The 14,702-nt window shown below is 33.6% G+C and overlaps 1 protein-coding gene across 1 annotated transcript in view; it reads left to right on the top strand.

Moving 5' to 3' along the window:
* The window catches only part of AGPAT5 (1-acylglycerol-3-phosphate O-acyltransferase 5), a 64,063-nt gene that overhangs the window by 28,166 nt on the left and 21,195 nt on the right, over positions 1–14,702 (top strand). The window contains exon 5 of the mRNA XM_044660915.1: positions 9,062–9,152. Coding sequence (XP_044516850.1) covers positions 9,062–9,152 — 91 coding nt within the window. The remainder of the gene's footprint in view (positions 1–9,061; positions 9,153–14,702) is intronic.

The following is a 14,702-nucleotide window of genomic DNA, read 5'->3' as shown; positions in this document are numbered from 1 at the left end:
CTAGACCCAATCTCTCCCATACTGTTTTTCAATTTTCCCAGCAGTTTTTGTCAAACAGTGGGTTTTTGTCCCAAAAGCTGGGCTCTTTGGGTTTATCATAGACTATCTTGCTGAGGTTACTTACCCCAAGTCTATTCCACTGACCCTCCCTTGTCTCTTAGCCAGTACCATATTGTTTTGATGACCACTGCTTTAATATATAGTACAGTTTAAGATCTAGTACTGCTAAAGTCCCTTCCTTCACATTTTTTTCATTATTTCCCTTGATATTCTTGATCTTTTGTTATTCCAAATGGACTTTGTTAAAGTTTTTTCTAATTCAGTAAAGAAGTTTTTTGGTAGTTTGATAGGTAAGTAAATAAGTAAATTAGTTTGGGTAGGATGGTCATTTTTATTATGTTAGTTCGTCCTATCCATGAGCAATTAATGTTTTTCTAATTGTTTAGATCTAATTTTAATTGTGTGAAAAGTGTTTTGTAATTGTGTTCATATAATTCCTGTTGTATATGTCTTGGCAGATAGATTTCTAAGTATTTTATATTGTCTAGGGTGATTTTAAATGGAATTTCTCTTTAACTCCTGCTACTGAGATGTGTTGGAAATGTACAGAAATGCTGATGATTTATGTGCATTTATTTTGTATCTTCCTACTTTGCTAAAGTTATTATTTCCACTAGCTTTTTAGTTGATTCTCTAGGATTTTTTAAGTAGACCATCATATCATCTGCAAAGAGTGATAGTTTGGTCTCCTCATTGCCTATTTTAATACCTTCAATTTCTTTTTCTTCTCTAATTGCTACTGCTAGTGATTCTAATACACTGTTAAATAATAGAGGTGATAATGGGCATCCTTGTTTCACTCCTGATCTTATTGGGAATGCTTCTAATTTATCCCCATTATAGATGATGCTTGTTAATGGCTTAAGATATATACTGTTTATTATTTTTAGGAAAGGTACTTCTATTCCTATACTTTCTGGTATTTTCAATAGGAATGGGGTGTTGTATTTTGTCAAAGGCTTTTTCAGCATCTATTGAGATAATCATGTGATTTTGGTTGGTTTGCTTGTTGATAATGGTCATTTATGTGGATGGTTTTCCTAGTGTTGAACCATCCTTGCATTTCTTGTATAAATCCCACCTGATCATAATGAATAACCCTTGTGATCAAGTGCTGGAGTCTTTCTACTAGTATTCTGTAAGATTTTTTGCATCTATGTTCATTAAGGAGATTGGTCTGTAATTTTCGGGATCAGTACCATATTTGTGTCATAAAAGGAATTTGGGTAGAACTCTTTCTTTGCTTATTATGTCAAATAGTTTGTATAGTATTGGGATTAGTTGTTCTTTGAATGTTTGATAGAATTCACTTGTGAATCCATCAGGTCCTGGGATTTTTCTCTTAGGGAGTTCTTTGATGGTTTTTTCAAATTTCTTTTTCTGATATTGGATTATTTAAGTATTTTATTTCTTCTGTTAATTTAGGCAATTTATATTTTTGTAAATATTCATCCATATCACCTAGATTGCTATATTCATTGCCATATAATTGGGCAAAATATTTTTAATGATTTCTTTAATTTCCTCTTCATTAGAGGTGAGGTCTCCCTTTTCATCTTTGATACTGATAATTTGGTTTTCTTCTTTCCTTTTTTTTATTAGACTGACCAGTACTTTGTCTATTTTATCTGTTTTTTAAAAGTACCAGCTTTCTAGTCTTATTTACTAATTCAATAGTTCTATTACTTTCAGTTTTATTAATTTCTCCTTTCATTTCTATGATCTCCAATTTAGTTTTCATCTGGGGATTTTTAATTTGTTCACTTTCTAGTTTTTTGATTTGCTTGCCCAATTCATTGATCTTTTTTCCTCCCTAATTTGTTAATATATGCCCTCAAGGATATAAATTTCCCCAAGTACTGCTTTGACTGCATCTCAGATAGCTTGGTAGGATGTCTCATCATTGTCATTCTCTACTATGAAATTATTAATTGTTCCTATGATTTGTTCTTTAACTGATTTTGGAGTATCATATTATTTTTGATTTGCTTATACCATGTACCCTTACTAATTATTATTTTTATTACATAATGATCTGAAAAGGTTGCAATTATTATTTCTGCTCTTTTGCATTTGTTTGCCATGTTTCTATGCCCTAGTACAGTGATGGGCAAACTATGGCCCGTGGGCCTAATGTGGCCCTCGGAAATGTTCTATCCAGCCCCAAGACATTATTCCTAATCTTGAAAAATACAATGAGCAGGACATAATACAATTAAACTTCAAAAGAGTTGCCTTAGAAACAGACTGACAGATGAGCATTTCCTTTCCTTTGGCCCCCTCTTGAAGAAGTTTTACCTATCACTGCCCTCATACATGATTAATCTTTGTCAATGTACCGTGTGCTGCTGAAAAGAAGGTGTTTTCCTTTTTGTTCCTATTTATTTTCCTCCACATATCTATTAACTAATTTTTCTAGGATTTCATTCACCTCTTTCTTATTTATTTATTTTTTTATTTATCAAGATCTGATAGGGGAAGGTTTAGGTCTCCCACTAGTATAGTTTTACTACGTATTTCATCCTTGAGCTCCAGTAGTTTCTCCTTTAGAAATTTGGATGCAATACCATTTGGTGCATACATGTTGAGTACTGATATTTCTTCATTGTCTATTCTGCCTTTTATCAGGATATAATTAACTTCCCTATCTCTTTTAAACAGATCTATTTTTACTTTGGGATTTGTCAGATATCATGATTGCAACTCCTGCCTTCTTTTTCTCAGTTGAAGCCCAATAGATTTTGCTCTAGCCTTTTATTTTTACCCTGTATATGTTTACCTGCCTCATATTTGTTTCTTGGTAGGATTTTGTTTTCTAATCCACTCTGCTATTTGCTTCTGTTTTATGGGGCGAGTTCATCCCATTCACATTCAGAGTTATGATTATCAACTGTGTATTCCCCAACATTTTGACTCCCTCTCTTTGTCCTGCCTTTTCTTCTTTCATTATTTCCTCCTATACCAGTGTTTTGTTTTTAATCAGTTCCCCTAGTCCCCTCCCTTATTTTACTTCCCTTTATAATCCCCCCTCCCTTATTTTACTTCCCTTTATATTCCCCCTCCCTTATTTTTCTTCCCTTTATATTCCCCCTCCCTTCTTATTCCCCTCTTATTTTTCTTAATGGTTTTTTAAGCTACCCCCTACACTCTCCTTCCATAGTATTTCTTCCCTTTCCACCAGTCTGTTTTTTACCCTCTATAGGGCACGAATCAATTCTCTGCCCCAATGGATCTGATTGTTCTTCCCTCTTTGAGTTAATTTCAATGCACTTAAGAATAAAGTATTTCCTGTCTCCAACCTCTTAACCCTTCCAGTGTATTGGTCTCCTTTGCTCCCACCATGCACTTCTTTATGGAATATAAATTTACTCCATTTTGTCTCTTTTCCCATTTCTCATTATATTATCCTCTTTTTTTTTACCTCTAGTTTTATATATATTTATTCATACATATATATATCTTGACATTTCATCCTATACAGTTTGTCACTGTTCCCTCTAAGTATACTTCTTCTAGCTACCCTGATGATAATAACAATTTTTAAGAGTTACCAATATTATCTTTTCTTATAGAGATAAAAACCATTTGAACTTATTAGGTTCCTTAAAAATATATTTTTGGTTTTTTGTTTTTCCCCCCCTTTTTAAAATTACCTTTTGGTGATTCTCTTGAGTTCTGTTTGGATATCATATTTTCTGTTTAAGTCCAGTTTTTTCTTTGTGAGTACTTGGAAGTCTTCAATTTTATTAAATGACCATACTTTCTTCTGCAAGAATATAGTCAGTTTTGCTGGGTAGGTGATTCTTGGTTGTAGACCCTTGCTCTCCAGAATATTATATTCCATGCCTTCTGGTCCTTCAGTTGTACATGCAGCCGTCCTGTGTTATCCTAACTGTGGTTCTCTGGTATCTGAATGACTTCTTCTTAGCAGCTTGTAATATTTTTCCTTGGTCTGGTAGTTCTTGAATTTGGCTATAATATTCCTGGGAGTTGTCAGTTGTGGTTTAAATGTAGCAGGTGATCTGTGGATTCTTTCAATCTCCACTTTTCCCTCTTGTTTGAGGGTGCTGGGGCAGTTTTCTTGTTTAATTTCCTGTAGGATGATGTCCAGGCTTTTTCTTTTGTCATGATGTTCTGGTAGTGCAATAATTCTTAAATTGTTTCTCTGTGATCCATTTTCCAGATCTGAGGTTTTGGCAATGAGGTGTTTCATATTTTCCTCAAATTTTTCATTCTTTTGATTTTGTTTTATATGTTCTTGCTGCCTTGTGAAGTCATTTGCTTCTAGTTGTTCGATTCTAATTTGTAAAGACTGAATTTCATCCCTGACTTTTTGATCATCCTTCTCCTTCTGGTCTTCTTTGTTAGGTCATCTTTCACCTTCTTTGCCTCATTTTCAAGCTGGTCAATTTTGGCTTTCAAGATACTATTTTTTGTTTTAGTTCGTGTATTTTCCTTTTTTTGCAATTTTCTTCAGCCTCCCTTGATTGTTTTTTGAGTTCTTGAGTTAATTGAATTTTGAGTTCTTGAGTCAACTGAATTTTGAGTTCTTCTAAAGCCTGTGTCCAATTCACTGGAGTTTGTGTTTTCACTTGGTGTTCCCTGGTGCTTCTTTGATCCATTTGCTCTTTGTTCATTTCCTGGCTATATAGAAGCTGTTGATTATGATTTCTTTTTTCTTTTTCTGTTGTTTACTCATGTTTTATCCTTCTTTCCCCCCTGTAATTAACTGTAATCGTGCTCCTTTGATTATTTGCTGGATCTGTGGGTTTGGGCTATTCAGTCCTGGAAGGGCTTCTTCTCTGCTCTGTTGACTCACTAGATGAGTGGGCCCTGATGCCAGATCTTCCCCAGCTGGTAGTAAAAGCTAAAGATGTGATTTCAGCTACTTTCCCTGCAGTCTGTGAGGGAGGGGTATTGGGGCTTCCCTGCCCCCTCTGAAGACTTCTTATCTACCATATTGATAAGATTAAGGCCTGGTGAAGTTGATCTGCAGAATTCAATGTGCCCTGAGGCCAAAACCTTGAGAAAAAGGGATGGGGGGGCAGAGCAAGATGGAGTGTTTGGCCACTCTTTCTGTGCTTCTCCTCCAGCTGTCTCCCTCCCTGTCATCTGTGGTCAAAGCCTTGAGTCCGGCACAGCTGTGCCAGTGAAGGCACTCCCTCTGCAGTAGCCCCTTTGCCCACCCAGAGTTTCCAGGATCTGCTGGAGATTTGGCAGATTAGGTGTGGGAGGAGACCTGGGATCTTCCTTTTCCCTTTCCCCTGGAGCCCAACAGTTCTCTTATTCAGGCTTTTTTTTTTTTGCAGACCTTTTAAGTTGGGTTTAGCAGGAGGATCCCCCAACTCTGTTCTGTGGTCAAATTTGGTTTTCTGTACCATCGAAGCCCTTTGTCCTTGATGGGTGTTGAAGGGTTTACAAAGATCTGGAACTTTGCTGCTTCTAAGCGGCCATCTTCCCAGAATTACCCCTTTTCTTTTTTTTGACAAGGTTACTAGACTAGATCAAGGGAATGCTATAGATAAAGTTTGATTACATTTTGATAAAGCATTTTAAATTTTTGCTTATGAACAAAAATATTAAAAATATTCTCCGCCTTCCTTCCCCAGTAGAAAAAAAAAATAAACCTTTGTGACAAATATGTGCAGTCAAGCAAAAACTAATTTCTTTATTGGTCATTTCCCAAAACTGTATGTTCTGGTCTTTATTCTGATTCTGCATCATTTCTCTGTCAGGAGAAAGTAGCATGTTTTATCATGGGTACTCTAAAATTTTAGTTGGTCACTGCTTTGATTGGATATTCAAATGTTTATAAAGATAGAACTCCTTTAGAGTTACTTTAACTTGTAAACTGTTTGAACAGGGAGATCTAAAGAATAGTCATTAATAGTCCAAGGTTAGTTTGGAGAGGGAGTTACTGATAGAGTATCCCAGTGATACTGAAAGTTATGTCATTATTATGTCTTAAGTTTGAGAAAATGCATCTCCCTCTCTTGATTGGAGGGAGATTTAAATTTTAGATTTAAAACTTTTTAAAATTAACTTAATTAATTTGGATTTTTTCCCCCATGGTTACATGATTCATATTCTTTCCCTCTCCTGCTCCTTCTCAGCTCCCGTAGCCAACGAACAATTCAACTGGGTTTTTACATGTATCATTGATCAAGGCTTATATCCATATTATTAATATTTGAAATATAGTTATCATTTAGAGTCTAGATCCCTAATCATATCCCCATCAAACCATATGATCAAGCAAATGTTTTTCTTCTGTGTTCCTACTCCCACAGTTCTTTCTCTGGATGTAGATAGCATTCTTTCTCATAAGTCCATCAGAATTGTCCTATATCATTGCATTGCTGCTAGTAGAGAAGTTCATTACATTCAATTGTGCCACAGTGTATCAGTATCTGTACAATGTTCTCCTGGTTGTGCTCCTTACACTCTGCATCAATTCCTGGAGGTTGTTCCAGTTCATTATTCCCTTAAGTACAACAGTATTCCATCTAGATTTTAGATTCATTCTAGGCAGAGAAAATCATACATATGATGTTGTTTAGTTTTGTCCCAAATCTATTCTGTTTGTCCATTTTGTCAGAGATACAAAGGAATAGGTAATAGGCTTATTAAATTTGTAGATGACACAAACCTAGGAAGGTTAGCAAATGGATTTCAAAGTTTAGGTTCTCAAAAGCAAAAAGACCTTAAATAGATAGAGGTAAATACAAAGTCTTACAAACTTGGCTTTAAAAAAAATCACCTCAATATAAGATCAAGTAGGTTGGCTGGAGAAATTTTTTAAGGGCCAGGGATATTAGTGAACTGAAGATTTTTCGAGAATCAGTTATAAGTTATGACAGCTAAGAAAACTAATATAATCTTAGATTATATTAAGAGAAATATAGTATACAAGATTCAGGAGGTAATGTTATAGTCTTCCCTGGCCAAGACCATATGTGGATTCTTATATTCACCTCTGGGTGCCAATCTTTTAGGAAGAATGTTGATAAACTAAAGAACAGCTAAAGGAGAACAGCAATATGGCAAAAGCTCTTAAGTCTATGTCATATGAGCACCAATTTAAGGAATTCAGGATGTTTAGTTTAGAAAAGAGAGGACTTAGGAGAATGAGGTGAAGATATGATACTTTTCAAGTATTTGAGAGTCCAGGGAAGACTGATAAGACTTCTCATTTTTGGTCTCAAAGGGAAGAATTAGAATCAGTATGTGGAAATTACAAAGAGGTAAATTTAGTCTTTGATATTAAACAAAAAAGTTTCCTAAAAATTAGAACTATTAAAAAATGGAATGTACTTCTTAATGAGGCTGTAGATTCCTCAAGAAAAGACTAGACAAACTACTTATGTAATCAAAAGGATTTTTGTTTTGGTAAGCTTGATTTAGGTGCCTTTGATATTCTGTGATTATTTTTTTAGTGTGAAACAAATACATAGATCATGATATATTGGTATATTTTACCAAGACATTATCCTTCAATCTTATTTCTCTACCATATCATATGTATTTCTACATGTTTTATCAATAGTGGAAGATGGAGGAAGTACAACCAGTGGAAATCTCTTCTTTTGTTTTAGGCAAGCATTTGAATGGTGGTCTCCCTACATATCTATCTCATAACTATGAGATGTTGCCTTCCACCTCCTCCTTTTGCACTGTGAGATGAGGTTGTATGGCTTGACTTTGTGTAATATTCTGAAAATGTATCCTGTGTGTTGTAACTAGATTCACCAACTTGAACTAGGGATTTGAAAGTCTTGCAAATGAAAAAAAAATTATTTGTAGAGTACATAAATCACATAAAGAAATATTCGAAATTTGACTATGGAAGACAAGGATAATGATTTCTAAGTAGGGGTTCATATCCTTTTAAAATTCACTCCATCCCCTTTAAATACGAATTCCATGGTATTTCCTTGGTCTTTGTCACATTACAATTTATTTTTATTTCTATCTCCTTTTGATAATACATAATATAACTGTATAGTCCAATTCTATTCTAACTAGTTTTAACAAATGCTAATAAATTTCAAACTCTTAAATTCTTCACATCATCCTATAGCTTTAGTAAAGCAAGAATTCTAATTTTAAAGAGAATTTAATACAGAAAAAGGTTTCTTTAACAAATGAGCAACTATTCAACTATTCAATATCATCTTTTCCCAAATGTCCCAGAGAATGAAAGGAACAAAATGTATTAATCATATGAGCTTTCTTCCATTTCTTTGTTCCTATGATTGCTATGTGTACTATGAATAAAGGTAAAATGAAAAGAACTGGCATTAGTTCTCTGTTTTTTTTGTCCCACTTTGAGTCTGTAAGCCAAAGAGGACAGTGTATTTTTTGTAGCCTTTTTGGCCTTGTTTCTTTGTTTCTTGTTCCCTTTCTCTAAAAGGAAAAGGATGAAGATTAGGAAAATTGACTTCTCCACTAATATCTAGTAATGACTTCTCAAGTCTGACTTCTCCACTTAAAAAATATATCTATTTCTGTCTACTCGATTTGTTCTTGAAAAGTGATCCATAAATTGAATTTAGTAGAGCTTTTTATTTAGTAGAGTCCTAGCTTAACCTTTGTAAAGTAAATAATCACTTTAATTTATGTTGCATTCAAATAAAGATTTTCTACAAGTTTTATATGTGATGATGAGCATTGGTACTGATTTTAAAATCCAAAAGCCATTTTAAAAAGTTTAATCTAAAAGTGATAACTAAAAATGTGTGACAGTGTTTCATAGTAAAATTTTGAGTTAGTGAAATTGGAAATATTTCTAAGCCCTTAGAATTCCGCCCTTAAAATAATTCATGGCATTTAAATATATTTTATAGAATTTTTCATTTTTTATTGAGTATACTTATGCATGTTTACTGCTGTACTTGAAATTCAGATCAATATGTATAGGGTAACTTTTTTTTAAAGTTCCCTTAAGTCTCCATGGGTTTAATATATTTTCTTTGTTTAAAATAAAACATTTTTTTCATAGATGTATCTCGTGATTTTCCCGGAGGGAACAAGGTACAATCCAGAGCTAACAAAAGTTATTACAGCTAGTCAAATATATGCTGCTGAACAAGGTAAGTTGAAATTTTAAATTTCAGTATTAAATTTAGAGTTGAATTTTTAACAAGTTGTTCTAATAGTTCATAAGTTTCCACATTTATTAAGTGCTGATTGTATACAAGGCATTGTGAAGAAAAAAAAACCAGGAAAATAGCTACTGATCTAAAGGATTGAGTTTATGTTCAGTCTTTGAAAATGAGATGTTTTCTTCAGGTAACTTCAGGTGTGAAGAGTGATGAGCACTAACTAGCTTCTTGTTAGTCTTGATCACTAATTTGATCACTAATCTTATGAGTGTTAACAATTACAAGAAGTGAATGTGGGTTGGGGAAAGCATTCTGGGCATGGGTGAAAGCTTCTAGAAAGATGGCATCACTATTATATATAGTATTTTTAAGATTTGCAAAGTACTTTACATATGTCTCATTTTAGGTTCACAGCTTCCATGAAAGTGAGGTGCTTTTATTATCCACATTTTATAGGTCAAGAACCAGAGGCAGAAGTTAAATGACTTGCCCACAGTCACATACCTAAGAAGTTTCTGAGGATTGGTTTCAACTTAGGACAGCTTGCATCTAGGTCCAGTTCTCTGTTTATTGCCTCACCTTAGATGCATGTAGAAGATAGAATATTGTGCATAGGAAAATTTGCAAATCGGTATAATAAGCAGATTTAACTAGAATGACTTTTGGGAAAAATGACATTCAACTAGAAGTATAGTTTGCAACCAGGTTATGATAGGCTTTAATATGCCAAAGTATTTTGTATTTTATTCCAGAAGTAATATATTTTACCCTTGAGTCATGACTAATCCTGAGTTTTAAGAATATTAATTTAGCTGTTTGGAGAATTAAGTTTGAGAATAGAGAGTATAAAAGCACTGAAATATGATTGATGGCATTTTGAGTTCAAGAAACAGCTGGTAGTAGTTTGAAATGAAGAATGCATTCAAGGTAGTATTGTAAAATAAGTCTAGAAAGGTAAGTGGGGAAATAGATTATAGATGATTTTTAAATACAAGGCTAAGCATTGTATATTTATCCTCGAGGTAGTAGGGAGTCACCAAAAATTTTTGAGTAGATGAAATGGGTGTGTTTTATAGGACTATTTGGCAACTGCTAGGAGAATAGATTAGAGAATATAGAGAAGCAGAATCCAGTTAGAATTTTCATAATATTTCTTCCACCTGTTCCCTTAACTTCCAAATTAAAAAGCTTCTTTTCTAGTTCAGGCCTTCATCATCTCTTACCTGAATTCTAGGCTGTAGAGCATTTGTGAGTAGACAGATGGGAGAAATTATCTGGAGGTAGAATTGATGATATTTGGCTGGCTAATTGGATGTAGGAGGGTTGGGAGGGGATTCATTGGGGGGGGGGGAGAGCCATGGATAACTTAAGTTTTGAACTTAGGTAACTGAGAGGACACTAGAACTCAACATAAGCAGGGAAGTTTAGAGGAGAGAGATGGGTTTCTCTTGTTAAGTAGTATAATAAGAGAGATGGACAACGGTCTACCTTTTGTATGATTTAGTAGTATTATTAATTAAGGGTAGCCTATGCTCATTTAAAAAACCTTTTTTACAGAAATTATATAATCAATTTGCCAACAGGGTTTAGCCTTAAAACTCTAGTTTGTTAAATTCTTAACTTTTCCAAATTTATTGGTGACCTATTTTCAGTGTGATATGGAGTTGATTTTTTTTCCCACTGTGCACAAAGGAAGTTAAAATTTCTGAACAGTGTAATCTACAAAAACATGTCCTGTTTTTTCCCTCCAAGATTATAAGTAAACTGTTAGTCAAAAATAAAAACAAAGGAACGCTCTAGTCCATCTGTTAAGTCAATTTTTCTTGAATAGAGTTGAAACCCCAAGTGCCTGTGACATTTATACTATAAAAGTTAGTTGTAAAATGTCTCTTTTCCTTCTGATTTTTGTCAATTTCTGTGAACTCCGTATATTCATTCTGTGTGTGTGTGTGTGTGTGTGTGTGTGTGTGTGTGTGTACAAATTGCTGTGTACACACTTAAATTCAAAGATAAATTTATTTCCTTTGATTTCCTTTTGTGACTGGCTTCTGACTAGTTTATATTCAGTATGAAATTTCAAGGTAAAATGAATAAATATTCTATGTTCATTGTACTAGAAGTACCCAGCATTTTTCATAATCTTTATTATTATTATATTTGACACAAATATTGTAAAGGCTAATTTTGCATTTCATGCCTTTTTTTTTAAACAAAGTGACATAGGCTTATTATAGTTATTTTAAAAGTTCATTATTTATAAATGAAGATCAAGAATCTTGGGAGCCAACTAGTGATGATTTTCTGAATATCTGCTAACTTTTATTCTAGTTATTTGTCATTATTATATATATTTTGGTTATCTTTTAATACAAAATTTTTACTTTCTATTAAAATACTATCTTAGTTTTCTGATTAAGCATTCTATTACATTTAATTTCATCCGAACAGTAATTTTTCCATTCTTACTATCAACTTTTAAAAGAAAATATTTTTCTTTCCTACTCATTCATCCTTGTCTTTCTTGTGTCACAAATAGTCCACCCAATATGTTGGAGACACCCACCCTCCTTGTTGTCTCTTGACATTGTGAAGATATCAATAGAGCAAACTCGTTGTCATTACTTTTTACCATAAGTCTATCTTTTTTAATGCTCATATATTTCTTTGAGAAGGGTCCATTTTCCTGCTTCTTCATAATTTATTATTTATAATATATTATTTTACCAATTTGTAGCCATCAAGCACAACTCCATTGGCCTCTGGGTGGCAGTCATCTCTTATTCTTTGGAAACTGATATTCTATTATTAGTAGTCATATGCTGCTACTTAAAAAGGATATTGATATTAAAAAGATGTTCATTTATTTCAAGAAGGTTGAGACCATTAAAAGACCACTGAAATTTCCCAAAGGAAGCTAGATAATTTCTACCTCTTCAATTTTTAGCCCAGCTCATTATATATTTGCAGCATTTATACTAGACAGACAGACAGACACACACACACACACACATGCGTGTGCGCGAGCACACACACACACACACACACACACGCGTGCGCGCACATGTTCAGGAGCTCAGACCTGGTGCTGATTGTTTTTCCAACTGCATTTCCTAGCCAGAAAATAAGCATTTTTCTTCCAGGCTAATGAAGAAGAGAAAAGAAAAGCCTTCGGTAGGATTTCTTTACATCCATTATAAAGGAGAGTAGATGTTCTCTACTGTTTGGCTTGCTTCTAGTGCCTTGTGATATAAGGTTTTCTGCTTCCACAGAAGTCCTACTCTGATGCCCCATTGTGGCATGGAGGTGACCCTGGGTTCTCAAAAGGCTTTGCCAGTGGAATGCAAGTTCTGGCAGCTTCTATCAAGCTGGAAAGTTTTAAAGTATGGTCTCAATGATAAATTCTATCTTCTGTCTGAGGCCCAGCCTAGCCAAATATGGAGAGGTTCAACTCTAATAGGTTCGATCACTAGGTGAGGAATGCTTTTTTCATTCATCATAGTAAAATTTGAGGAGGGAGGGAACACTTTTAGCTGGAGGGAATAAAAAAATGTTATTTAGCTAAGAGTAACATGTTGAATTTTTTAATAATGACCTTGAAGTATTTAAAGCTTTTAAATTATTACCTAAAACATTAAGGAAATTGAGTTTATTTTTTATGTTAAGAATATTTGTTTTCTAGTTTTTTAAAAATTCATGTGCTTAAATTATGATGTTTGAAGGTTCTGTAGCAGGGCTAGATTTATTATTGGGAAACTAAATAAATAATAGTTAAAATTTATATAGTGCTTTAAAATTTGCATTGTACTTTAACCTGTATTATCTTCACTGATCCTCACAATAACCAGGTAAGATAGGTGCTATTGTTGTGTTAATGATTTTACAAATGAGGAAACTTAAAGCTGAGATTTACATATTAAGAACTTAGTAATATATAATTAAACTTGGCAAAACTGAATTACACATAACAAAGGGTAGGAAATGTTTCTCCACAATAGAGGCTAATTTTTTTAAACTATTGGATATGAAATAGTGTTTTTAGCTTGTTAATTGGAAAATATACTCTTTGTTCCAGTTAAAATACTATACTTTTATCACATTACTGAGCCAAAGAAGCAGGGGAATTATTTAAGATGGTAAAGGGAAATTATTTGGGTTTTGTCTGTCTTCAGATATCTTCTTTTTACAAATATATTTTTTTATTTTGAGCTTTGCCAATAATAGTAGGCATTTTCATTTATATAGCAGAATTTAAAAAGAAGATTGTATATAAAACTTAAGGTTTGTGTAATGGGAATTTGTTTTTCTTTATAAGTACATAATAAATTCCACCTATAATTTTCAAAATTGTCTTATTTGAATGTGTTTCTTTCTGACCTTATTTGAAAACTGAATTAGTAAGTTTCATTTAAAATCAGCAAATGTTTACTAAGTACCCCTGTGTCCCAAAACACCTGCTGGGGATATAAAAATAAAAATACACAGAGGTAAGTTTATTGTAGAAGTTGGCCAATGAATTAGAGAATCTTCATTAGCTAAATTATAGCTGCTAAAGTATAAAGGATACAGGTGGAACATAGGAAATTGTATTTAATGTATAGAATTTTGTATTGGGAAGATAAATAGAATGTAAGGTTCATGAAGTCAGGAACTGATGTTATGTGTGTCCCTAGTATAGTGATGGGTGGACCTTCTAGAAATCAAGTGTCCAATTTGCCCTCACGCCACATGTGAGCCCCTTGCCTTACCCCAGACAGGGGAGGGAGGAAACACTTCTATTGGGCAGCTGGGAGAAATGTCTTCAGAGGTGTGTGGGAGAGGGGAAAGGGAATAATCCACTCCAGCATGTGTGTCATATGTTCACCAACACAACTCTAGTGTATAGGATTACTTCATAGGTGACAAATACTTGTTTGCAAATACTATTATATTGAGAGTAGAAAAATACCCTAGGATTTCAATAGTAAGTAAATATTATCTTAGTATATTAGATTTATCAACTGAGCACCTTACGTCCATTCTGTCATCATAATAGATTTTGATCTAGCCTCTGCAAAACGTTCAACCACAAATTTCATTTGCAGAACCAGAACTTCATTACTTGATTAAAAAAAAAAAACCAACCTACTTTTATAGATCTCAGTAAGAAGTCTCTTTTCCTCAGCTACATAAATGCATATGAATATGACTTTCAACCTTTGGACTTCCAAATCAGATAAGATCCTTTAGGCTAAGAAGGATAATGTTTACCTAATTAATAAGTTCACAGTCATTTGGATTCTTTTTAGATTTGACTGAAAATAAAACTACTTCCTCCTCAGGATTTAAGTCAAATATGTGGGCTGTAGGAAATGTTTTCTTCCACATATCAGCCCTCTCCACTGTTAAAATACATTTGTAGGGAAATCCCACTATCCTATCACTAATTTCTCTGCAGCTAGCTTTCCTAGAGAGAGGTAGTAGGTAAAGAAAAATAAAATTAACATTTTCTAAGTATTATTTCTTATCTTTTCTCCTAGTTGGGAATACAACATGATGGAT

The sequence above is a fragment of the Gracilinanus agilis genome, chromosome 2, assembly GCF_016433145.1.
Source record: "Gracilinanus agilis isolate LMUSP501 chromosome 2, AgileGrace, whole genome shotgun sequence".
Taxonomy (NCBI): Eukaryota; Metazoa; Chordata; class Mammalia; order Didelphimorphia; family Didelphidae; genus Gracilinanus; species Gracilinanus agilis.
Note: the sequence above shows the minus strand (reverse complement) of the source record. Positions and strands in the feature narration are given on the sequence as shown.